This window comes from Schistocerca gregaria, chromosome 10 (genome assembly GCF_023897955.1).
Source record: "Schistocerca gregaria isolate iqSchGreg1 chromosome 10, iqSchGreg1.2, whole genome shotgun sequence".
Lineage (NCBI taxonomy): Eukaryota > Metazoa > Arthropoda > Insecta > Orthoptera > Acrididae > Schistocerca > Schistocerca gregaria.
This window is the reverse complement of record NC_064929.1, coordinates 115,360,187-115,387,353: the sequence shown is the minus strand read 5'-3', so window position 1 is coordinate 115,387,353 and position 27,167 is coordinate 115,360,187. Positions and strand designations below refer to the sequence as shown.

Here is a 27,167-nt window from a genome sequence, read left to right as displayed (position 1 = left end):
CGACAGCTTCCGCTGGACCGCGCTGCCATAGCGTATACGACGTTTAGGCATATCGTGAAGTATGCACAAACGGCTTCGTTTTTGAGCATTGACGCCGCCAGACTAAAAATTGGCATTCGAATGGACAATTCGTGTGACGACAGCTTTACTCCCGTAGTTCTCACATTTTAGCAACGGCCTTGCCGCAGTGGATACACCGGTTCCCGTCAGATCACCTAAGTTAAGCCGGCTCTTGGATGGGTGACCATCCAGGCCGCCATGCACTGTTGCCATTTTTCGGGGTGCACTCAGCCTCGTGCTGACAATTGAGGAGCTACTCCACCGAATGGTAGCGGCTCCGGTCACAGAAAACCATCATAACGACCGGGAGAGCGGTGTGCTGACCACACGACCCTCCTATCCCCATCCAAAGCTGAGGATGACACGGCGGTCGGATGGTCACCATGGGCCATTTGTGGCCTGATGGAATGCTTCTCACACTTTCGAACATGGTTTACGGAACGCCTACCTAACAAGTAACGCTACCCAAGTGCCACCCGCTGATTCCGATACTCTTCGCATATGGTGTAGTCTAGGTCAAAATGTGAGACACGTGTATTTTTGTGCGTGCCGAAGCAGCCGTTGACTCTCCCGAAGAAAACGCCGTTGGTATCTTTCTGAACACATGCCCTCGATACAGCAGCAGCTATAACATAAATGTTGAAACATAATTTCCATGATAAGTATCCTTTAATTTCCGTCTATGGCCACAATTTTTCTGCTTGACAGATTACCGGTTTCGGTCTTTAATGACCATCATCAGACCTGTCTCACAAAATCAAAGTCCTAAAGCACTGCAGCCATATTGGCATAGTCAACTATTAAATGCGGAATCAGCACCAGCATTGTTAAGGACCGAAACCGGTAATATGTCAAACAGAAAAATTGTGACCATAGACGGAAATTAAAGGATACTTATTATATATACGGTTCACTGTGTTTTTTCGCGACGATGTCGCAGCTTGTGAAAGATAATTTCCACGGTTGCTACTCTACTTAACAACTGTGCAATCACATCTTTAAACATTTCGACGTATTTCGAAATCTTCTTCTCACTTCACAATTTCTGAAACAGTAAAAAGTTTATGTGTAGTATATCTAATAGTATATCTAACAACAAATTCACTTTATATGAGAATGTCGCGCTAGATAGGTACAAGTCTCAAGTACTTCTACAGGGTGTTCAAAAAGTCTCTCCGCATTGCCGTACGATTGGTTCAAATGGCTCTGAGCACTATGGGACTTAACATCTGTGGTCATCAGTCCCCTACAACTTAGAACTACTTAAACGTAACTAACCTAAGGACATCACACACATCCGTGCCCGAGGCAGGATTCGAACCTGCGACTGTAGCGGTCGCGCAGTTCCTGACTGAAGCGCCTAGAACCGCTCGGCCACATCAGTCGGCCCCTACGGTTGTTAGCCGCGCGTGCCGTATGCGGCAGTGAATACACTGAAATGAAACTCAGTGAATTCCAAGTTATTTATCGAATATTCATTTTTACTTACAAATTTTCACAGTAAATGTTGAAAGTGTCCCCCCTGCTGTTGAAGACACAATTCTATTCGTCTAATCACGTACCCAAACACAAGCTGTAACATTTCTTCTGTAACAGAAGCAGTGAAAGTGGATATTGCAGTTTTCAATTTTGGACAGTTTTTATAGACAGTTACTTTCACTGCATCCCAGAAGAAAAAGTCAGGTGGTGTTAGGACAGGCGATCGTGGAGGCCAAAGTCCTGTGAAGTTATGAGATCACCAAGAACATCAGCAAGCAGTGACACTGAAACGCGAGCTGTATGCGCGGTTGCATCATCTTGTTGAAAATAACCGTTCAGTATCTCATTTAACACAAGTTCTCCTATGAATGGGTACGGAATATCAGTGCAGCATCGTTGTGCGTTTATTGTTTCGTTGAAAAATATGGGACCCACAACCCGACGTTTAGAAATTGCAATCCAAACTCCTAATTTCACAGAATGAATTGGTTCCTCATGAATACGCAATAGATTCGCAGTACTCCACATACGAGAATTTTGCGAGTTGATGTAAATGAAACCACGCCTCATCACTGAAAAACGTTTAATTAAGAATATCCCTTCCATTTTGTTGAACGAAATTTCTGAACCATTGACAATAATGCAGTCTCTTGCCATGATCAGTGTTTTTCAGTTCTTGCACGACTGTCACTTTGTAAAGTTCTAATTTTCTCCTTACAGCTGAGTGGGCCATTCCGACACTAACATCGATTTCCTGAGCGAGTTTTCTTACTGACTTACGGACTCGTGGACATTTTACCGGAAATATCGAGTAGTTTATCCTCAGAATAATACGCTAGGACGACCACTTCTCGATGTATCTGTCACTCAACCTGTACTTCGAAATTTGTTAATCAAATCTCTGACAGTATCGCGATGTGGGAGTGTTGTCTCCGGGAAAACTGAACAAAATGACGAACTGAAACTGTGTATTTACCGCCAGCTTTGAACAGTTGTTCGACTAAAAACACACATTCTCTATGGTTAGCATTTTAAAAGTGACAAAAACGAAACTAACGAATAAAGGAACTAAACTTAAACGTTCACGCCAACACGTAACGACACACACCAACGATGCTACTGACGCTGTCTGAGATAAACGAAACAGTGGAATGTTGGGAGAGTCCACTTGAAGGGAGGTAACCCAGGAAGGCGTACAATCATACAGCACTGCGGAGAGACTTTTTAAACACCCAGTATATACCGCTATAGCCTGCCTTTGTGGCCGAACGGTTCTAGGTGCTTTAGTCTGGAACCACGCGGCCGCTACGGTCGCAGGTTCCAATCCTGCCTCGGGCATGGATGTGTGTGATGTCCTTAGGTTAGTTAGGTTTAAGTAGTTCTAAATTCTAGGAGACTGATGACCTCAGCTGTTGAGTCCCATAGTGCTCAGAGCCATTAGAAGCATATACCACTATACGCACCCTCTGTCAGCCGTAAGTAGCTTGTGATACATGGCGATAGTATTTTTTGCAATTTCACAGTGCAACCATAATATTGGCTCCTGCAGAGTTTAATTGAAACCTCTTTCTATGAGTTCTGGAACAACCAACGTGGAGGTGGCGAGAAGCTCTTCCCGTTTCATTTTTGGCTTCGTCTTTGTTTTATTTGTTTGTGGTTTGTTTTGTTTCGTTTCAAAATGTTCAACTGTGGGTGAATTCCTAAGGGACCAAACTGCTGAGACCATTGGTCCCTAGACTTACACACTACTTAAACTAACCTATGCTAAGAACAACACACATCCATGTCTGAGGGAGGACTCAAACCTCCGCGCAATCCGTGACATGGCGCCTCTAACCATGCTGCCACTCCGCGCAACTTGTTTCGTTTCTTTGGTTGTTTGGTTTTAGATGTTATGTTTGACATCTACTTCGTTATTCTACAGTATTTAGGTTGTATTGCAATATCTTCGAAAGTGCAATAACGAGAGGAGAGTACTGAATCCACATACATATTGTGCACCACGCACATCTGATTACTGCAGTTTTATTGCACAATTTACAGCACGTACCACAATTTTTAAAGCAATAATTAATAGGAGGTTCACATTTACCAGGTTTTTGTGTCGTGTATCCGCTTTTAATGGACTCAGACCTAAACATGTTCACAAATCGAGAAGACGAAAACTGAGCCGGCCGCGGTGGTCTCGCGGTTCTAGGCACGCAGTCCGCAACCGTGCGACTGCTACGGTCGCAGGTTCGAATCCTGCCTCGGGCATGGATGTGTGTGATGTCCTTAGGTTAGTTAGGTTTAAGTAGTTCTAAGTTCTAGGGGACTGATGACCACAGCAGTTGAGTCCCATAGTGCTCAGAGCCATTTGAACCATTCTTTTGAAAACTGATTACGAATCAAACATTTAATTTTCAGGATATTATTGCTCAAGAGAAATTTAAGTCATAGCCGTATAACATGGGTACATCATGGTTGCATTTTGTGTTGTTAAATATACTATTAGATTTACTGCACATAAATTTTTTATCATTTCAAAAATCGTGAGGTGAGCGGAGCGTTTCGAAATATATCAAAATGTCGGAAGATACGATTGCACAGTTGTGAAGCACAGTGGAAACCATTAAAATTATGATTCAACATTTCTGTTACAACTTCTAATGGCTCTGAGCACTATGGGACTTAACATCTGTGATCATCAGTCCCCTAGAACTTACGACTACTTAAACCTAACTAACCTAAGGACATCACACACATCCATGCCCGAGGCAGGATTCGAACCTGCGACCGCCGCAGTCGCGCGGTTCCGGACTGAGCGCCTTAACCGCGAGACCACCGCGGCCGACTATATCTTCTAATGTTTCGACCACGTGTGCTCAGAAAGAAACCGAGTTTTCTTCGGAATAATTTTCACTCGCAGCCTTATGGGCGCCTATAAAAAGATACGTGCCTCATATTTTGACATAGACTACAAGATATTCGAAGTGTATCGGAATCAGCGTGTGGCACTTGCGTCGCGTAGTAAGTGACTAACCAGGCTTCAGTAGAACTGCGAATATCGGTCGCTATAGTGGTACGTGAACTACACTATGCCACACACCGTAAGCTAGCTTGTAGATGTAGCTGTAGCAGTGTTTTAGATGCAGAACTTTGCATTGCAGGGAGATTGGAAAACCATGCGAGAGAACTGGCAGAAAACCCAAAGAGATTCTGGTCATACATAAAGCACACCAGTGGAAAGACACAGTCAATACCTTCACTGATGACAGTGCCACTAAAGCAGAGTTATTAAACACGGTTTTCCGAAACTCCTTCAGCAAAGTAAATATTCCTGACTTCTAATCAAGAACAACTGCCAAGATGAAAAATGTAGATATCCTCGGTGTAGCAAAACAGCTTAAATCACTTAATAAAGGCAAGGCCTCCGGTCCAGATTGCATACCAGTCAGGTTCCTCTCAGAGTTGGTTGATAAAATAGCTCCATATTTAGCAATTATATGCAACCACTCGCTCACAGAAAGATCCGTACCTAAAGACTGGAAAATTGCTCAAGTCACACCAATACCCAAAAAGGGAAGTAGGAGTTATCCGCTGAATTACAGATCTATATCACTAACGTCCATTTGCAGTATGGTTTTAGAACGTATACTGTCTTCGAATATTACTAAGTACCTGGAAGAAAACGATTTATTGACATATAGGACGGTTCCAGAAAATGCGTTCTTGTGAAACACAACTAGCTCTTTATACTCATGAAGTAATGAATGCTATCGACAGGGGATGTCAAACTGGTTCCATATTTCTAGATTTCCAGAAAGCTTTCGACACCGTTCCTCACAAGCGCCTTCTAACCAAACTGCGTGCCTACGGAGTATCGCCTCATTTGTGCTACTAGATTCGTGATTTCCTGCCAGAAATGTCACAGTTCGTAGTAATCGACGGAAAGTCATCGAGTAAAACAGAATTAATACCCGGCGTTTCCCAAGGAAGTGCTATAGGCCCTCTATTGTTCCTGATCTATATTAACGACATAGGAGACAATCTGAATAGCCGCCTTAGATTGTTTGCTGATGATGCTGTCATGTACCGTCTTGTAAAGTCATCACATGATTTAGATAAGATATCTGAATGGTGCGAAAAGAGGCAGTTGACCCTGAATAAAGAAAAGTGTGGAGTAAACAAGATGAGTAATAAAAGAAACCCGCCAAATTTCGAATACGCTATAAGTAACACAAATCTGAAGGCTGTAAATTCAACTAAATACTTAGGGATTAAAATTGGAAATAACCTAAATAGGAACGCTCACATAGATAATGTTGTGGGTAGAGCAAACCAAAGACTGCAATCCATTGGCAGAACACCCAGAAGATGCAACAAGTCTCCTAAAGAGACTGCTTACACCACGCTTGTCCGCCCTATTCTGGAGTACTGCTGTGCGGTGTGGGATCCGCATCAGGTGGGACTGACGGATGACGTCGAAAAAGTACAAAGAAGGGCAGCTCGTTTTGTACTATCGCGAAATAGGGGAGATAGTATCACAGGCATGATACGTTAATTGGAGTGGCAATCATTAGAACAACGGCGTTTTTCGTTGCGACGGGATCTTCTCACGATATTTCAGTCACCATTCTGTTGGCACCCATCTACATAGGGAGGAATGATCATCACGATAAAATAAATCAGGGCTCGCACGGAAAAAATTAAGTGCATGTTTCTCCCGATCGCCGTTCGAGAGTGGAACGGTAGAGAGACAGCTTGTAGGTGGTTCATTGAAACCTCTGCCAGGCACTTTACTGTGAATAGCAGAGCAATCGCGTGGATGTAGATAGTTGATGTAATCATGAGGCTGTGAGTGTAATATTTTCTTTATGATATTTAGATGTGTAGCTTTCTCTCTTAATTTCAAGTGTTCCCTGGACCAGCATTGATTCGTGCTACGGCTCTCGCTGGTGCCGTTGCTAGGTTGGCATCGTCCAGTTGGTGTAGTTACGGTTGTCGCCTTCTTCCTGTGTTCATTGGCGCCACTCCGTCTGCAAGCACTGTCTGTCCGCTAGTGGCAGCAGCGGCGGTTATCGGTATCTAATAACGGTGGTACTGTCTTTGGGGCGACGTTGTGGAGTTTTCGTGTGGTTTGAGTGTGGCAGTTCGGTTGGGGACGGACTAGCAGCCACGTCCAAGTAGCGTGAGAGCACGCCGGGAACACTGCCGGACGGAAGGGCTGTAGTCGCGAGGGGTACAACCTCGTTGTCAAACGGACCCAAGAAGTTTAAGCTGAGTGGGCCTTTATTCAAGTAGTGAAACTTCCACCATTGTGAGATCAAGCCATTTACTTGCGGGTTGTTGCTCGCAGTGTCGTGGAGACAAAGAGCAGCGAGTGGAGCGTTTGGGGAAGACAAACCTAATTACCCTTCCTACACTTATTATTAATTTTTGCTTTTCATATGTTATTATTTGTGAAGTTCGCCCGGTGGTATTTTTGCTGACTAGTGGCCGCTAACGCCCCAGGTACCTGTGAAACGTCCCCTTAGAAAAATTATACATGACTGTGTTTAAACTGACGCACAATATTTTTAGCGCAACGCAATCTGACTTTCAAAAATCCCTACAAAAGATAGAGAACAAACAATGTATTTACCTTAATAGTGTTCAAAAGTCATAATATATATAGCAGTTCATGACATCCATTCTTACAAATGTACTCTTTCTGATGGACACACGTCCAGATCATCCGCTCTCAAAACTCTGCCATCTCTCTCCCAACATCCACCACTGCTGGCGGCTCACCTCCAACTGCGCAACGCTACACGCTGTTAACAGCCAACAGCCCAACACTACAATAGCGAATATTCCAACCATGCAAATCAGCCACAGACTGCACACAGCACAGCCAGTCATTTTCACACAGAGCGCTACGTGGCGGTGGCGTTACCAATATAAAAACCTAAACAGCCTACTTACACCTGCCCTGGAGCTTAGTGAATGTTACGGCAGTGTACTTTTCCTCGCCTTGCCGCTGCTGTCCACTAAGGCCTGTAGTTCGACAGCTTCCTTGATTTGTGGGCCGGGTGGTGAGATTTTTTTTTTTTCCTACTCTGGTACTAGTAATTCCTTTCTGCTTCTGGATGCGCTAAACACCAGAGTCTGAAGACATAGTGCTGATTGCCAGTTATGGCTTGAGTGTGTTATTCCATCGTTGCATTGGTCATTGCATATTAGGTAGATTCGGCAAATGATTATCGGTCAAGCGTTTAAACTGCCACTAATCTGAGTTGTCATCTCGCTGCCTGTCTCAACGCTTGTGAAGTTTTAAAGGACTTTACCAGGTCCGTCCTTGGAGTTGAATTGGTCAGATTTGAAGCTTACTTTAAAAAAAAATTAAAGACTGTAATTCCAAGTTTGAAGATGTTTAACTGGTTGTTAAAAGGATTGATAGTCAGACCTTCAGCCGTGAAACAGTTTTAAATTATTACTATTGGGGCCTTCAGCCGAGAAGTTGTTGAATTTGTTGTCATTAAGGTCTTCAGCCACGAGTGTTACTTAAAATTTTAATTAGACAATTGTATTCTAGCAGTGAGATTTTGATGACTGGTCTTTAATAAATATTTTAATAACAGTATTGCAAGTTGAAGAGGTTAACTGGTTCTTAAAAGATGGCTATTCAGGCCTTCAGCCGTGAAACAGTTTTTGAAATATTATTATTAGGGCCTTCAGCCGAGAAATAGTTTGAATTTATTGTCATTAAGGTCTCCAGGGTTCGCACAGAAAAATTTAAGTGTTCGTTTCTCCCACGTGCCGTTCGAGAATACTGAGCGAGGTGGCGCAGTGGTTAGCACACTGGACTCGCATTCGGGAGGACGACGGTTCAATCCCGTCTCCGGCCATCCTGATTTAGGTTTTCCGTGATTTCCCTAGGTCGTTTCAGGCAAATGCCGGGATGGTTCCTTTGAAAGTGCACGGCCGATTTCCTTCCGAATCCTTCCCTAACCCGAGCTTGCGCTCCGTCTCTAATGACCTCGTTGTCGACGGGACGTTAAACACTAACCACCACCACCGTTCGAGAATGGAGTGGTAGAGAGACAGCTTGAAGGTGGTTCATTGAACCCTCTGCCCGCCACTTTATTGTGAATTCAGAGTAATCACGTAGATGTAAGAGGTTTTGCGAAGCTGTTTCAACTTCCAGACGACGCAAATATCTTTCGCTCGTGATATGGGCCGATATTGATATACCACGTGACTTGCGTCCCGTGTTTACGTTTCCTCCGAGCGATACGCCAGCGGTGCCTCAATAGGCCGCACGCAATGACTCGAAGGTCGCTGGGAGACGCCTAGTGCTCCACATAGGTGCTTACTCATCGCAGGTAGCGAGATAAGTCGCGCGCCATGCAAAACAAGGATGAGAAAGGAGAGCGATTTTTGCTGCCGCACTGCAGGCGTGTGTTGGTTTCGTTTCTGCAGAATGACAGCCTCGCTCCCTCCCGAACTGCCGCGTGTGATGACGTCGGCATCGTCTAGAGGTGCCGGCGCTCCAGAAGTGTGTTTACTCATCGTAGGTAGCGAGATAGGTCTTGTGGGGGAGGGGGGGGGGAGGGAGGAGGTGGAGTGGCTGGTGGTGGGGGTACGATACGGGAGAGGGGAAGCATGATGGAGGAACATTTCGGTCGGCTCCGCCTTTAAAACCTCCCGCCCAGCTGCTGGTGTGTTAAGTTGTGGTGCGTCGGAGTATCTCGTAGGAGTGTACCGCACAGACACTGCGCTTGTTGGCCATGGCGATTGCCGGAATCCTGCTCGCTGCCTTAGCTGTGGGGCTGCTCGCTTACTACATCATCAAGGTGGCGTATGATAAGCCCACCAACTTCCCACCAGGTACGTACCCAGTCTCACGGCGGTGAATTACTCTTAATAGGTGGTCGTAAGCTTAACAATTCGGAAATGTGGTTGTCTGTTGCGAAACACGACAGAAATAAGATGGGAAATGTACAGCTACTGCAGAGTATGGCAGTCCCTCTTCCTATCCAAATCTGAATAAAAGTATTATTATTTCGTTACGGTATGTAGAACCACTGACAGCCTTGGGAGAGCCAGTCCTAACAAAACTCTACAATCTGGTGAGCAAGATGTATGAGACAGGCGTAATTCCCTCAGACTTCCATAAGAATATAGTAATTCCAATCCCAAAGAAAGCAGGTGTTGACAGATGTGAAAATTACCGAACTATCAGTTTAATTACTCACAGCTGCAAAATAATAAAACGAATTCCTTACAGACGAATGGAAAAACTGGTAGAAGCTGACGTTGGGGAAGATCACTTTGGATTCCGTAGAAATGTTAGAACACGTGAGGCAATACTGACCCTACGACTTATCTTAGAAGAAAGATTAAGGAAAGGCACACCTACATTTCTGGCATTTGTAGACTTAGAGAAAGCTTTTGCCAATGTTGACTGGAATACACTGTTTCAAATTCTGAAGGTGGCGGGGGTAAAATACAGGGAGCGAAAGGCTATTTACAATTTGTACAGAAACCAGATGGCAGTTATAAGGGTCGAGGGGCCCGAGGCAGGATTCGAACCTGCGACCGTAGCATTCGCGCGGTTCCAGACTGCGCGCCTAGAACCGCGAGACCACCGCGGCCGGCGCACGAAAGGGAATCCATGGAGCAGAAATAAAGACTTTGAGGTTTGCCGATGACATTGTAACTCTGTCAGAGACAGCAAAGGACTTAGAAGAGCAGTTGAACGGAATGCACAGTGTCTTGAAAGGAGGGTATAAGATGAACATCAACTAATGCAAAACGAGGATAATGGAATATAGTCGAATTAAGTCGGGTGATGCTGAAGGAATTAGATTAGGAAATGACACACATAAAGTAGTAAAGGAGTTTTGCTATTTGGGGAGCAAAATAACTGATGATGGTTGAAGTAGAGAGGATATAAAATGTAGACTGGCAATGGCAAGGAAAGCGTTTCTGAAGAAGAGAAATTTGTTAACATCGATTACTGATTTAAGTGTCAGGAAGTCGTTTCCGAAAGTATTTGTGTGGAGTGTAGCCATGTATGGAAGTGAAACATGACGATAAATACACTCCTGGAAATGGAAAAAAGAACACATTGACACCAGTGTGTCAGACCCACCATACTTGCTCTGGACACTGCGAGAGGGCTGTACAAGCAATGATCACACGCACGGCACAGCGGACACACCAGGAACCGCGGTGTTGGCCGTCGAATGGCGCTAGCTGCGCAGCATTTGTGCACCGCCGCCGTTAGTGTCAGCCAGTTTGCCGTGGCATACGGAGCTCCATCGCAGTCTTTAACACTGGTAGCATGCCGCGACAGCGTGGACGTGAACCGTATGTGCAGTTGACGGACTTTGAGCGAGGGCGTATAGTGGGCATGCGGGAGGCCGGGTGGACATACCGCCGAATTGCTCAACACGTGGGGCGTGAGGTCTCCACAGTACATCGATGTTGTCGCCAGTGGTCGGCGGAAGGTGCACGTGCCCGTCGACCTGGGACCGGACCGCAGTGACGCACGGATGCACGCCAAGACCGTAGGATCCTACGCAGTGCCGTTGGGGACCGCACCGCCACTTCCCAGCAAATTAGGGACACTGTTGCTCCTGTGGTATCGGCGAGGACCATTCGCAACCGTCTCCATGAAGCTGGGCTACGGTCCCGCACACCGTTAGGCCGTCTTCCGCTCATGCACCAACATCGTGCAGCCCGCCTCTAGTGGTGTCGCGACAGGCGTGAATGGAGGGACGAATGGAGACGTGTCGTCTTCAGCGATGAGAATCGCTTCTGCCTTGGTGCCAACGATGGTCATATGCGTGTTTGGCGCCGTGCAGGTGAGCGCCACAATCAGGACTGCATACGACCGAGGCACACAGGGCCAACACCCGGCATCATGGTGTGGGGAGCGATCTCCTACACTGGCCGTACACCTCTGGTGATCGTCGAGGGGACTCTGAATAGTGCACGGTACATCCAAACCGTCATCGAACCCATCGTTCTACCATTCCTAGACCGGAAAGGGAACTTGCTGTTCCAACAGGACAATGCACGTCCGCATGTATCCCGTGCCACCCAACGTGCTCTAGAAGGTGTAAGTCAACTATCCTGGCTAGCAAGATCTCCGGATCTGTCCCCCATTGAGCATGTTCGGCACTGGATGAAGCGTCGTCTCACGCGGTCTGCACGTCCAGCACGAACGCTGGTCCAACTGAGGCGCCAGGTGGAAATGGCATGGCAAGCCGTTCCACAGGACTACATCCAGCATCTCTACGATCGTCTCCATGGGAGAATAGCAGCCTGCATTGCTGCGAAAGGTGGATATACACTGTACCAGTGCCGACATTGTGCATGCTCTGTTGCCTGTGTCTATGTGCCTGTGGTTCTGTCAGTGTGATCATGTGATGTATGTGACCCCAGGAATGTGTCAATAAAGTTTCCCCTTCCTGGGACAATTAATTCACGGTGTTCTTATTTCAATTTCCAGGAGTGTAGTTTAGACAAGAAGAGAATAGAAGCTTTCGAAATGTGGTGCTACAGAAGAATGTTGAAGATTAGATGGGTAGATCACATAACTAATGAGGGGATATTGAACAGTATCGGGGAGAAGAGGAGTTTGTGGCACAACTTGACTAGAAGAAGGGATCGGTTGGTAGGACACGTTCTGAGGCATCAAGGTATCACCAATTTGGTACTGGAGGGCAGCGTGGAGACTAAGTTATGTGTGCACCGTTCAATCTTTCGACCAACTTTGTTGTATGGGTGAGAAGGCTGGGTGGATTCAGGTTACCTTATCAACAAGGTTGAGGTTACGGATATGACAGTAGCTAGGATGATTGCAGGTACTAGTAGATGGGAACAATGGCAGGAGGGTGTCCACAACGAGGAAATCAAAGAAAAATTCGGAATGAACTCTATAGATATAGCAGTCAGGGCGAACAGGCTTAAGATGGTGGGGTCATGTTACACACATGGTAGAAACAAGGTTATCCAAGAGACTCATGGGTTCAGCAGTAGAGGGTAGGAGCAGTCGGGTTGGTCCAAGAAGAAGTTACCTGTATTCGGTTAAGAATGATTTTGAATTAATAGGCTTAACATCAGAAGAGGCTCCAATGTTAGCACTGAATAGGGGATCATGGAGGAATTTTATAAGGGGGGCTATCCTCCAGACTGAACGCTGAAAGGTATAATCAGTCTTAAATGATGATGATGATGGTGATGATTCAGAACCAATAACTAGCTTTGAGGTTTGTCGTTGTTAGGTCTGAGCCCAAACACTGGTTTGATCCAGCTCTCTATGCTACTCTTTCCTGTACTAGCATCTTTGTCTCCAAATGTCTACTGCAACCTACATCAATAATATTATCTTGGAACTCTTCCGTTTGGTCCGTGTTTGCATTGAAAAACAGTAATATCCGAAATTGAGGACGACTTTATGCAAAACACCTTGTAATTTGTTTATTTCTTTATTATCCCAAACTAGTTTCGGAGTCAAATATCACCATCATCAGTGGGGTTTTTTAAAATCTAAAACACGCGGAAAATGGCATGACTGTACAAACACAGTAAAACATTATTACACTTTTACAATTCGTCTTTTGAAATATAGTTTTCTATTGATGCTTTCATACTACCTTATTTATTGTATGTTATAGCATGTTTTAAGCAATTATTGGCGCTGTTTGTGACATATTTTCTGTGCACTTTTTTTGTTGCCGTCTTTTTACTTGGCGAACATCATGTCATCTGCAACCATGTGAGCGGCTGTTAGTAAACAAATACTGAAAGGTGAACTCCGTATGTCAGCAGTTCACCTTTCAGTATTTGTTTACTAACAGCCGCACACGTGATTGCAGATGACATGATGTTCGGGAAGCAAAAAGACGACAACAGAAAAAAGAAAAAAAGAGCAAACAGCGCCAATAATTGCTTAAAACTTGCTGTAACATACAATAAATAAGGTAGTATGAAAGCATAAATAGAAAACTATATTTCAAAAGACGAATTGTAAAAATGTAATAATATTTTACTGTGTTTGTACAAACGTGCCATTTCCTTCTTGTTTTAGATTTTAAAAAAACCACTGAAGATGGTTATGTTAGTCGCCGAAACCAGTTTGGGAGAATAAAGAGATAAACGAATAACAAGGTGTTTAGCATCAAGGCGGACTCAATTTCTGATTTTACTGCAACCTACATCCATTTCAAGCAGCTCACTGCATTTGACCCTTGTTTTTTGCTTCTGCAATCTTCACCCTCCAGCATTAAATTGATGAACTCGATATAGACACATCTGTGCTCAAGAGTGTACACATTGCAAATCAGTTATTCCTAAGAAAAGATTATGCCTCTGCAAAACTTCCGATACCAAATGATCTCTCACAAGAATACTTTCTTAGACACAGGTGTTTATCAAAGTAGAATACTGGAGATAAAAATAGAACAGATATTAGCAAGTCTTTTAAATAAATTAAATATTTATATATACGAGGTGTACAACTTTGTTTCCGCCGTTTTTCCCTCAACATTTGAGGCTTTGATGAAACAAATTGGTTGCACATGTATCATTCAAAGTATTTTCCATCGCTGACAACTACTTTCTCCCATCTTTCGGGCAGCGTACGAATCCCGCCTCGAAAAAATTGTTCATCTTTTGAAGCGATCCACGAATCGATCCAATTTGTGACTTCTTCATGAGATCGGAAGTGTTGGTCAGCCAGACCATGCGCCATCGATCTAAACAGGGACAGTCAGAGGGAGCAATGTCTGGAGAATACGGCGGGTGGGGTAGCACTTCCCATTTTAACGTTTCCAAGTGCGTTTTGACCTCCTTTGCGACGTGGGGTCGAGCGTTGTCGTGATGCAAATCACTTTATCGTGCCTCTCGGTGTATTGCGACCGTTTGTGTTTTAATGCTCTGCTCAGACGCATTAACTGCGTTCGATAACAAGCATCTGTGCTTATTTCACTGGGTTTTAACACCTCACAGTACACGACACCGAGCTGGTCCCACCAAATTCAGAGCATGATCTTGGAGCCATGAATATTCGGTATGGCCGTCGACGTGGAAGCTTGGCCGGGATATCCTCATGGTTTTTTGCGTTTAGGGTTATCGTAATGAACCTATTTTTTGTCCCCGGTCACAATGCGATGCAGAAATACCTTCCGTTTTTGCCTCTGTAGCAACTGTTCACAAACGCGGTTCAACGTCTCTTGGTATCAGCTCACACGGGACCCAATTTCCTTCTTTCTGAATCATTCCCATAGCCTTGAGACGTTTTGCAATCGCTTGCTGTGTCACTCCCACTAATCGTGACTATTCTTCTCGAGTATGACGCGAGTCTTCACTCAGCAATATCTCCAATTCTGCATCTTCGAAAACATCCTCTCTTCCACCACTACGCCGGTCTATGACGTTAAAATCACCGTTCTTGAAGCGTTGAAGCCACTCACGTTCTTTCACTAATAGCGTTCTTACCATACGTACCTGAGAGCATTCGATGATACTCAGCCGCTGTTTGCTTCATGTTGAAACAAAACAGTAAAATCTTCCGCAAATGACGAGAATTAGGCTCTTAAACTGACATTTTCAATCGAGAACAACTTTATGATGCAGACACAAATCGACTAATGTTTGAATGAGGTTATGTCGACCGAGGTCCAAGCTAACTGCCTGACGTCTGCGAGCTGTTTCTTTGGACCGCTACTTACCGTTGTCGCCACCTATCGCCAAACGGCGGATGCAAAGTTGTACACGTTGTAGAATCTTAGCTACGAAAATATGTCTTTATAAGGCAGCGGGCGATCCAAAACTTTCCGTTTGAGGGCGTTGCTCCAGCATATATGCAAAGTAGTACAACTCCGATGCGGATATCTAAGCACCGACATGCAGGCAAGGTATTAGTGTAACATACATGTCATTCCGACGTGTGTGCCATAAATGAGGACACGTTTACTATGATGACCTTATTACCAAATGCATACACACGGAACCGACGTGCTGTTATTTTTTTCTTGGCTGTCGAAGGACAAACACCGGCAGATTTCCACCGGAGTGTGAAGAATGTGTATGGGGCAGCATTTCTGTCGAAAACCACAGTTCTGCATCCACATACACACTCCGCAATCCACCATACGGTGCGTGGCGGAGGGTACCTCGTACCACAACTAGCATCTTCTCTCCCTGTTCCACTCCCTAACAGAACTAGGGAAAATGACTGCCTATATGCCTCTGTACGAGCCCTAATCTCTATTATCTTATCTTTGTGGTCTTTCTACGAAATGTAAGTTGGCGGCAGTAAAATAGTACTGCAGTCAGCCTCAAATGCTGGTTCTCTAAATTTCCTCAGAAGCGATTCACGAAAAGAACGCCTCCTTTCCTCTAGAGACCACCACCCGAGTTACTGAAGCATTTCCGTAACATTCGCGTGATGATCAAACCTACCAGTAACAAATCTAGCATCCCGCCTCTGAATTGCTTCTATATTCTCCCTCATTCCGACCTGATAGGGATCCCAAACGCTCGAGCAGTACTCAAGAATAGGTCGTATTAGTGTTTTATAAGCGGTCTCCTTTACAGATGAACCACAACTTCCCAAAATTCTACCAATGAACCGAAGACGACTATCCGCCTTCCCCACAGCTGCCATTACATGCTTGTCCCACTTCATATCGCTCTGCAATGTTACGCCCAAATATTTAATCGACGTGACCGTATCAAGCGCTACACTACCAATGGAGTATTCAAACATTACAAGATTCTTTTTCCTATTCATATGCGTTAATTTATTCTTCTCCATGTTTAAAATATTGCATTAATTTACATTTATCTATATTTAGAGTTAGCTGCCATTCTTTACACCAATCACAAATCCTGTCCAAGTCATCTTGTACCCTCCTACAGTCACTCAACGACGACACCTTCCCGTAGACCACAGCATCATCAGCAAACAGCCGCACATTGCTATCCACCCTATCCAAAAGATCATTTATGTAGATAGAAAACAACAGCGGACCTACCACACTTAGCTGGGTCACTCCAGATGATACCCTCACCTCCGATGAACACTCACCATCGAGGACCAGGTACTGGTTTCTATTACTTAAGTAGTATTCGATCCACTCACATACTGGCGAACCAATCCCATATGCTCGTACCTTAGTTAGGAGTCTGCAGTGGGGCACCGAGTCAAACGCTTTCCGGAAGTCAAGGATTATGGCATCCGTCTGATACCCCTCATCCATGGTTCGCAAGATATCATGTGAAAAAAGGGCGAGTTGCGTTTCGCAGAAGCGATGCTTTCTAAAGCCGTGCTGATGCATGGACAGCAACTTCTCTGTCTCAAGGAAATTCATTATATTCGAAATGAGAATATGTTCGAGAATCCTGCAACAAACCGATGTTAACGATATTGGTCTGTAATTTTGAGGATCCGTCCTTCTGCCCTTCTTGTATATAGGCGTCACCTGCGCATATTTCCAGTCGCTGCGGACTTTACGTTGGGCAAGAGATTCGCGATAAATGCAAGCTAAGTAAGGAGCCAATGCAGTAGAATGAATGTGTATGGAGGAGCATTTCTGTCGAAAACCCCCGTTGTGGAAAATTGCGACAGGGTTTACTGCTGCTTCGCGATAACGCACTTCCCAATGTCTCAAATGTTACGTAGAAGTTACGCCAACTCAAGTGCGAGACACTCCTGCCCTGTAGACCTGATCTCTACCCACGGAAGCATCACGACTTCGATCCCTTAAAAAAGGTCTCGATAGAGTCGACGATTCTTGCTGGACGAGGATGTACATCAAGCAGTTACGAAAATCTTCACACAGCAAACCAAACGGGCATCTTCAATCTGGTGTATCGGTGGGATTATTGCCTCAATGCTCACGGCGATTTTGCCGCATTGGCATACCGTTTATGGGGTGTGCGACCTTCGAGTGGAAACTTTTTGGACGCCCCTTATATGATTTCCTTTGTTAACAATACAAAAAAAAAAATGGTTGAAATGGCTCTGAGCACTATGGGACTCAACTGCTGTGGTCATCAGTCCCCTAGAACTTAGAACTACTTAAACCTAACTAACCTAAGGACATCACACACATCCATGCCCGAGGCAGGATTCGAACCTGCGACCGTAGCGGTCTCGCGGTTCCAGACTGTAGCGCCTAGCACCGCTCGGCCACTCCGGCCAGCCATTAACAGTACACATAGTTTGCCTAGCAAGACAACTTTGAACCATTTCGACATCATGATTTCAAGCGACTTTTCTTATAGCCGTATCTTCTTCGGTGCCTTTCAGTTATTTTAACACTACAAAAAATATAGGTGGAATTTCAGTATTAACATCAAGACGAATCAGTTGTGTTTTGAACATTTTATTTAGGATGCGATGTAACTGCTACTTACTTCAATTAATCCCCAGATCAGCAAGTCTGGTAGAAATGAAGTCTTCCTGAACTCCCCGTCACCTGTGCTTTGTAGTGAGATATCAGTATCATATAGGGTAAATCATTTTTATAATTCGAATTTCCGTAAATTATGTGTTTCTTGAATTTCAGTGTTGTTTCCATGTTCTGGTAACCCTGGAGAATGTTTACGAACTGCGGTCTATAAGAGATTAGATAGTGGATCAGTGCAGGTTATTTGCGAGGCGTGGCCAATAAGAGATTAGATAATGAATCACTGCGCATCTAATTGCTTCGGTGTCTATCAGTATTGAATTATTACGTAGTTTTAACCATATTAGAAAATTTTAGCTTGTAATCAAACATTGCCAGGTGGAAGAGGTTAATTCTATGTCAGAATCCCGGATAGTATAGAGAAGGTTGTCATTCCAATTACGAGACTTAATCTCTAACCCATATTGTAAAAATATGGACTGCATTTCTCTATCCTAGCCCGTCGACTTTTGGGCGTTGGCCGCCGATCTGATTATAAAATGAAAAGATCGATAGCACACCGAATAAATAAAATGAAAAGATCGATAGCACACCGTTAATCGACCACTTCTCTTACGCCGCGCCATAAATTTCTTTCTTCCCCATCCAGTTCAGTACTCGCTCATTAATTATTGGAAGTACCTGTCTAACCATTATAACTCTTTGGTGGCACAACATTTGGAAAGCTGCTACTGCCTTCTTGCCTGAACTGTTTATCGTTCACGTTTCATTTCCGTACAATACTAAACTGCAGACCAATACTTACAGAAAAAACTTGCTGATACTTAAATTTACACTCGATGCTAACAAATTCGTCCCTTTCAAAAATGATGTTCTTGCTATTGGCATCCTGCCCTATATGTCGTCCCAACTTCGAAGATCGGCAGCCATTTTGCGGACCAAATAGCAGAACTTTAATGTCTCATTTCCTAATCTCGTTTCCACAGAACTACTTGACTAAATTCGACTGCATTCCGCTACCTTCTTTTATTCAAGCCGTGCCATAAATCTCTTTCTTCCCCAAACCGATTCAGTACCCGCTCATCAGTTATTCGAAGTACCTATCTAACCATTATCATTCTTTGATGTCACCACATTTCGAAAGCTGCTACAGCCTTCTTGTCTGAATCATTTATCGTCGACGTTTCACGCTAAACTTCAGACGAATAATTTCATAAAAAACTTGCTGATACTTAAATTTATATAAACCGCAGACCAATACTTACAGAAAAAACTTGCTGATATTTGAATTTACACTCTATGCTAACAAATTCGTCCCTTTTCAAAAATAATAGTCTCGCTATTGGCAGTCTGCACTTTAGATCGTCTCTACTTCGAACATTAGCAGCCATTTTTCTGTCCAAATAGAAGAACTTTAATGTCTCATTTCCTAATTTCGTTTCCACAGAACCATCTGACTAAATTCGACTGCATTTCATTATCTAATGTCGTCCTCTGGCAACGTTCATCTTAATAACATCATTTCAAGATACTGGCTATTTGCTTCTACTGCTCGTCCAAGTCTATTGCCGTCTCAGAATTAGAACGTCATAGGCAGAACTCGAAGTTCTTTTTTATTTCTTCTCCCTGGCCTTTAATCACCTTTCCACTTTTACCGTTGGTTTCCTTCACAGGTTCCACATTGTATTAGTAACATCAGGGCTGAGCTACAACCCTGTCTCACTTTTTTTCTCAACTATTACTTCCCTCCATGTCCATCTTTGTTATAACTACAGTTCAAGTCCTGTACAAGTAGTAGGTATACATTCGCTCCCGGCTACCTACAGAAGCTTGAGAGTATATCCCATTTAACATATACTTAAGGGGTAACACCACTGTGACGGCCTAAGAAAATAGCTTTTTTTTATCACAAAAAAGTTTGTCGGGAAATATTACAGATTATCCTATTGAATTTGAGGCGATCTGCGCCACAAGCTGTAACTGGTGATACTTTGAATCTGGAAAAAGGAAAAAAATATCTATGTAATCTACATTAGTCTAGCTAGTGAACCACATAGGGGATTTTAGAAATATTTATTTTTGTGTAGTTGGCGAGTGTTTGAATAAAGTCATTCTATTTCCACCAAAAAACTGACAGTCATTTGGTAATAAATATTGTTTAAATTTACCCAATCGGAAATTCCCTACGTGGTTATGTTATTTAAAAGCTGTGGTTAAATTTTCAATGAAAAGGATTAAAAATTGTTGGAGATATACTATGTGTCGTTTCGAAAACTCGTATTGCGAGAGAAAAGTGTTTGAAGTTTTGAAATGTGTTATAGACATGAACAGATGAAGAAATTCTACTTTTAGAAAACTCTTAGTGTTGATACGCTATCCCAGGACTGGCTTGTCGAACTGTTACCGTTCCGACTGAAAACATATCCAGTAGTTTATCACAGAATGGTTGAAATATCTGTCGATGCAGTTACATGAGCGAACCAAACGTTATAATTCCGTTAGTCCTAGTTCAGGCATTGCTTGGACGATTCGACGCTTGATTTCATATGCGTTCCGTATAAACTTACTACTTGGTATAACGACTTCTGGGAAGTTTGAATGAGCAATAATTATCGTGGAGCCAAAGCCTCGAAGACTTCGTTCTTGCAAACGTGATGTCTGCACTGCAGTTTGTACATTTCACGTGTTGAGGAATAACAGACAAAACAGCAAGAACATTTATAATCCTCCAGCTCAACCCGTAATGCACATCAAAATCCTTGTCACTGTCTATCAATTTCGTAGCGGAGGCGCTGAGTCATTCTGAACTTCTCTCGACCTCATATGTACTCTTCGGACGCTTTGATGACATACTTCTTCGACGCCGCATCGGATACATTTCCGCACCTTTTCTGTCCGAGTACACTTACCGCTCACTCTTACTTGAAAGACAAAACTGTACACTTCTTCTTCTTCTTTCTTTAGTGTTCAACCCTGAGGTTGGTTTGCAGCAGAGCGCCATTCCTCTCTTCTGTTTGCTTTCCTCTTCATTTCCACATATGTGTTACATCCAGCGTCATTCATGATCTGTTGCATGTATGATATCCTTGGTCGCCCCGCCGATTCCTTCCCTCAATAACTCCTTCTGCTATTGTTCCAATGATATTGTTGTGTCGTAGGATGTGCCCTACAAGTTTGTCTCTTCTTGTTTGGATGTGCCTCCACAGAGATCTGGTTTCCTGTACTCTTCTAAGCACCTCTTCATTTGTTACTTTGTCTGTCCAGCTGATCTTCATCATCCTTCTATAGCACCACATCTCCAGGGCCTCTGTATACTATAAGATCACAAATAAACTATCATTAGAAAATGATGCACTAAAGTATCAAGATTTGAAGCGAAAGACTTGTTTTTTTCGTACACGCATTGATCCTCGATTACGCCAAGCTAACGTATTATTGTTCTGAAGTGCTTCTAATTATACCCATACACTACGGGGGGTTTCGAGTTGGCACAGGTCGGTCGTTTTGGGTCATCCGAGGCGCTAGAGGATCGGCCTGGAATTCCATAGAACACTTTTTCAGTGATTAGAATTTATGCCTCATATTTTAGAAGGTTCGAAGCATATTTTAAGCCCATAAAGAAATTGCTTATTTGAAAATTCTGTAGTGATGCTCCCCGTCAAGGAAATCGAAATGAATTAATAAATATAAAAATTGGAATTTCTTCTGCTTTGATTAGTTACAGTTTACGTCTCTAGACACTATTATTTAAAAATGTCCGCCCCCGTTAGCTGAGTGGTCAGCGTGACAGAATGTCAATCCTAAGGGCCCCGGTTCGATTCCCAGCTGGGTCATAAATTCTTACTTGAAGAAGAGCATGTAATCTGTTAGGGAAGTTGCCTTGAGAAAGTGATGCTTCCCGTCTGTGGCTGAGTACAAGAGAAGTGCCTGCTCAAAAATGGAAGTAGTTCAGCTAAGTTCATCTACAAGAGTACTAATTATGACGAACTCCTCCAACACAATTCTTGTGGAGAATATTACAGGTGAGAATGTAACAGTTAAGCTTTTTTATCTCTGAGCCCTCAAGAGAAATGGACAACGAAACAACCATAAAATTTCCTGTCTTATTGTCTGACTGGTGCTATGCCAGGATTTGTATTTATCAGAAAGCTAAGTTTTCATATGGGGGATCCACCAGGTGTAGCAATTATACGTGTGCTTTTCAGCAATATGTTTTTACATGCCTACCCTTCAGTATGTTTTTCCAAAATAGTTGTGTTGTTTTGAATTTAGGAATGTTTCTAACAAGTATGGTAGATCCTCCTTACATAATATTCCTTCTGCAGTGGGAGCTGCTAAATGAATATCATCAACATTTAAGATTGCTACTGCTGCATTTAGTTGGTGCTCAGTAATGATTAATACACAGACTACTTCCCCAAATTATAATGCTTTTAAATAAACTATCAGATTAATGGCTCTGTTATCCAAACCTATAGTAAATTTGTTGAGTAATACTAAATGAAGTGTAGAGTTTGTCTTTCTCTGAAGTTTTCAAAACTTCCTAATTTTAATTTTGTTCAGTATATTCTCTATAAACGGAGACGTTAATCTACAAACATGAGCCCCTTCCACACTAATTGATAAGTTGAAGGAAGTTAGCGTAAGTGTTTCGAGTATATTTAAAAGTCACCTCAATCCCCTGATACAATATTTCTTAAAATAAGTGTGTCTTGATATCCTGTTCTTGGACCACTGCATTTCTTAACAAAGACAGCTTCCAGGAATAGAATAGGGAGGACGATCTTTTAATGTAATAATAACTTTTACTGTATATAATGAGTGTGCTAATTATTCTTCAAAAATTTGCATAACATTTGTGATTTTAGTTTATCTAGTGTCCTTATTGTCCCCTAACTAAAAGGTGTAAATGATAGTCAAATTTGTTTCGTTTCATTTAACTTTGGAGCATCCACAGTGGTTATTTTCGCCAAAATGTTCTACATCTGTGACTTTTTCTGAGTCACTGATACACTACCATGAATTACTAATGTTGTCTCTGCATATTCCCTTCACTCGTAAATGATTTTGCAACTTCACATGTCAATAATTCATGAATAATTAAGAGGGGTGAATGCAGTAGCCAATAATACCTTACAAAAGGAAGCCTGATACGCAAGTCTGTAAGAGGTAGACGGTAGACATCAAATAGGAAAGTACGCTTTCTTAGAAATTCTGTCCAAAATTTATCACAATACCTGGACGATGATGTTGGCTGTTTTGGCCATGTTGTATATCTCAAATATTCGAAGATAACCACAATGTTATATGCGCTAATTATAACTGCCTCCATGAAAACGTCTTCCAAACCTCATCGATTACGTAAATAAATAAATAAACGATCTTTTACTAATGGAGTGTTTCAATATACACTCCTGGAAACTGAAATAAGAACACCGTGAACTCATTGTCCCAGGAAGGGGAAACTTTATTGACACATTCCTGGGGTCAGATACATCACATGATCACACTGACAGAACCACAGGCACATAGACACAGGCAACAGAGCATGCACAATGTCGGCACTAGTACAGTGCATATCCACCTTTCGCAGCAATGCAGGCTGCTATTCTCCCATGGAGACGATCGTAGAGATGCTGAATGTAGTCCTGTGGAAGGGCTTGCCATGCCATTTCCACCTGGCGCCTCAGTTGGACCAGCGTTCGTGCTGGACGTGCAGACCGCGTGAGACGACGCTTCATCCAGTCCCAAACATCTCAATGGGGAACAGATCCGGAGATCTTGCTGGCGAGGGTAGTTGACTTACACCTTCTAGAGCACGTTGGGTGGTACGGGATACATGCGGACGTGCATTGTCCTGTTGGAACAGCAAGTTCCCTTGCCGGTCAAGGAATGGTAGAACGATGGGTTCGATGACGGTTTGGATGTACCGTGCACTATTCAGTGTCCCCTCGACGATCACCAGAGGTGTACGGCCAGTGTAAGAGAGCGCTCCCCACACCATGATGCTGGGTGTTGGCCCTGTGTGCCTCGGTCGTATGCAGTCCTGATTGTGGCGCTCACCTGCACGGCGCCAAACACGCATACGACCGTCATTGGCACCAAGGCAGAAGCGACTCTCATCGCTGAAGACGTCACGTCTCCATTCGTCCCTCCATTCACGCCTGTCGCGACACCACTGGAGGCGGGCTGCACGATGTTGGGGCGTGAGCGGAAGACGGCCTAACGGTGTGCGGGACCGTAGCCCAGTTTCATTGAGACGGTTGCGAATGGTCCTCGCCGATACCCCAGGAGCAGCGGTGTCCCTAATTTGCTGGGAAGTGGCGGTGCGGTCCCCTACGGCACTGCGTAGGATCGTACGGTCTTGGCGTGCATCCATGCGTCGCTGCGGTCCGGTCCCAGGTCGACGGGCACGTGCACCTTCCGCCGACCACTGGCGACAACATCGATGTACTGTGGAGACCTCACGCCCCACGTGTTGAGCAATTCGGCGGTACGTCCACCCGGCCTCCCGCATGCCCACTATACGCCCTCGCTCAAAGTCCGTCAACTGCACATACGGTTCACGTCCACGCTGTCGCGGCATGCTACCAGTGTTAAAGACTGCGATGGAGCTCCGTATGCCACGGCAAACTGGCTGACACTGACGGCGGCGGGTGCACAAATGCTGCTCAGCTAGCGCCATTCGACGGCCAACACTAGGGGTTCTGTTGTGTCCGCTGTGCCGTGCGTGTGATCATTGCTTGTACAGCCCTCTCGCAGTGTCCGGAGCAAGTATGGTGGGTCTGACACACCGGTGTCAATGTGTTCTTTTTTCCATTTCCAGGAGTGTATAATAATAATCAAGAATTCCTGCAGAGACCATTCACTGGTACACTCACCCATCCATCCATCCATCACTCATGCAAGTCCCATCTGTCAGACAGGAATTCTTTAGGGCAGTCCATATTAGAGATACGTTTAAATGCTTTATGAGGTGTTGAGCTGTAATAACCGTTTGCTTGACTGCAGTTTTTATTGAGAAATTCAATTTGTTGAGCCACAATACAATGATTCACACATTGGATCCTTTGAAAATGGCGTAATACCGAAATGCACGATCTGTAAAGACACCTATAACAACTATGGTGAAGAGGAAAATGTTATTGTAGTGCAGTCCATCTGACTGTCACAATATTTTGCTACACATATGTAATACCTACTCAACCTTGCAGGTCCCCCTAGAATACCAATATGGGGCAGCTACATCCAGCTGCTGCTGGAGAACTACAAGTTCCCATACAAAGTGATGCACGCCTTCACGCGCCGCTACAAGTCCAAACTGGTGGGCTTCTACTTTGGACCTCTTCCCGTGGTGGTCATCAGCGACTATGAGGCTGCCAAGGAGGCCTTGAACAACCCTGCTCTGCAGGGCCGGATATCCAATATCGCCATCAAGCACAGGATGCCACATAAAGAACTTGGTAAGTACAAATTTAACTCACAATACCATCTCTGCTATGTAATAGTATTCTTGAGTAATTAATCTAGTAGGATACTGTTCACATGGCACTATCTGTTACACGGTGGGGTTGTATAAATTATCGGTACAGGGCAACAAAAACCTTGTAGAACTCCCTAATATAGCTTGGCATTATGAAGTATGAATCTGTTGGGGCAGTTTAAAGTACTGTTACCACAGGGTTCTTTCTTCAGTCCACAGATTCTATTTATAGAACTTCTAAACATATATTCATTACATGTAGACAGGCCTAAAATACCTCTTATTTGTAAAAAATGCCAGCAACATTGTTAAATAGTTGAAATATAATGTAAATTTAGTTGAAATGGTTAAAACATGTTATTCATTTATCAGGGAGAAACATATCTCTGTTGGGAATAGTGCCCAATTAAAGAGGGGTCTATTTTCCAGTAGCGTGATGACTCTGTAGGGTAGGCTTGCTGATGTACTCACGTACAAGAGGCTAGCAAACACTGGGCACAGCAAACTAAACTCGCCCACAGTGATGTTTGCCACGATCCCTATCCAAAATCTCGAGTAGTTATGGAACTGTAGGAGCTCTGGGAACTATTTGTTAATGCCAAACAGACATGGGTTGCTAGCTGATAGGTGTTACTTTTCATTTTCAAAATTAAGCTTTGTGGGTTTTGTGTGTGACATGTGAAAAAAATTATGTTTACTACCTGACGACTTATACAATGATCCCGCCAGAGGTTCGAATCCTCCCTCGGGCATTGGTGTGTGTTGTTCTTAGCGCAAGTTAGTTGAAGTAGTGTGTAAGTGCAGGGACTGACGAACTAAGCAATTTTGTCCCTTAGGCACTCACACATTTTATACAATATAATATAAATAAATATGTTCAAAGTTATAATAAACACAAAGTAGAAGATTCCAAAATATACAAGGAAATAATGAGCAATCAATGTTTAAATTTGTTGCTGTGTCAGATAGATACAAACGTCTCAAATATTAATTAGATAAGTTAAAATAAAATTAATCCTCAGAAAGAGTCAGAAAGCTGTAGCCACGTAAATATACTGAAGAGGAACGAATGTTCCAAGTCTCGATTTGTTGCAGCATCATATAGACACACAAATATCATACATTACAAGAACACTTCCAATTCCCAACCATAAAGTCAAATAGATAAAAAGTAATAATAGTTAACTGAAGCATGTAAGATAAATTAAAAAAAATGAATCACTTATTTTTTACTGGTTCATCATCTAGCCTATGGATCACAATATAGTGTTTGTGGGCTCCAATATTTACATGTGTTCTTACCAGCTCTCTCAGAGAGCACCAAAATGGTGATCTTATTAGACATGGATTTTCATTTTATAACGTTCGTGAGGGCGTGAGCAAAAAAAAGGACTACATAGATTCAAAAAACACATGGAAACTATTATGGATTCTTATTATAGCCGCAGCAGAGATTACTGCCACAGCAGATTAAGAGATCCTACTCACTCGATATTCCTTCCGGAAGATAGGTATGTCAATAAATTCACCTGGGAAGACCTAGCACATTAGAGGAGCAGCAGGTAGACAAATGGCCAACAGGAACTTGGTTTTATGGATGACGAAATAACAAGCAAAAAGTATAGTGGAATGGATGATGAGTGCAGTGTGTGGGAAGAGGCTATAGGGATTGAGTGAGTAATCAGCACGAAGGAAGGAAAGGACTGAGATCCATGGAGGTACCGGGAATCGAACCCAGTCCACTGCTTTCCAGT

The 27,167-nt window shown here is 43.5% G+C and overlaps 1 protein-coding gene across 1 annotated transcript in view; it reads left to right on the top strand.

Moving 5' to 3' along the window:
* The first annotated feature begins 8,923 nt into the window (after window positions 1-8,923).
* Window positions 8,924-27,167, top strand: part of LOC126293516 (probable cytochrome P450 304a1) — a 46,795-nt gene continuing 28,551 nt past the window's right edge. Inside the window, exons 1-2 of the mRNA XM_049986767.1 lie at window positions 8,924-9,390; window positions 25,145-25,393. Coding sequence (XP_049842724.1) covers window positions 9,291-9,390; window positions 25,145-25,393 — 349 coding nt within the window. The 5' untranslated portion in view covers window positions 8,924-9,290. The remainder of the gene's footprint in view (window positions 9,391-25,144; window positions 25,394-27,167) is intronic.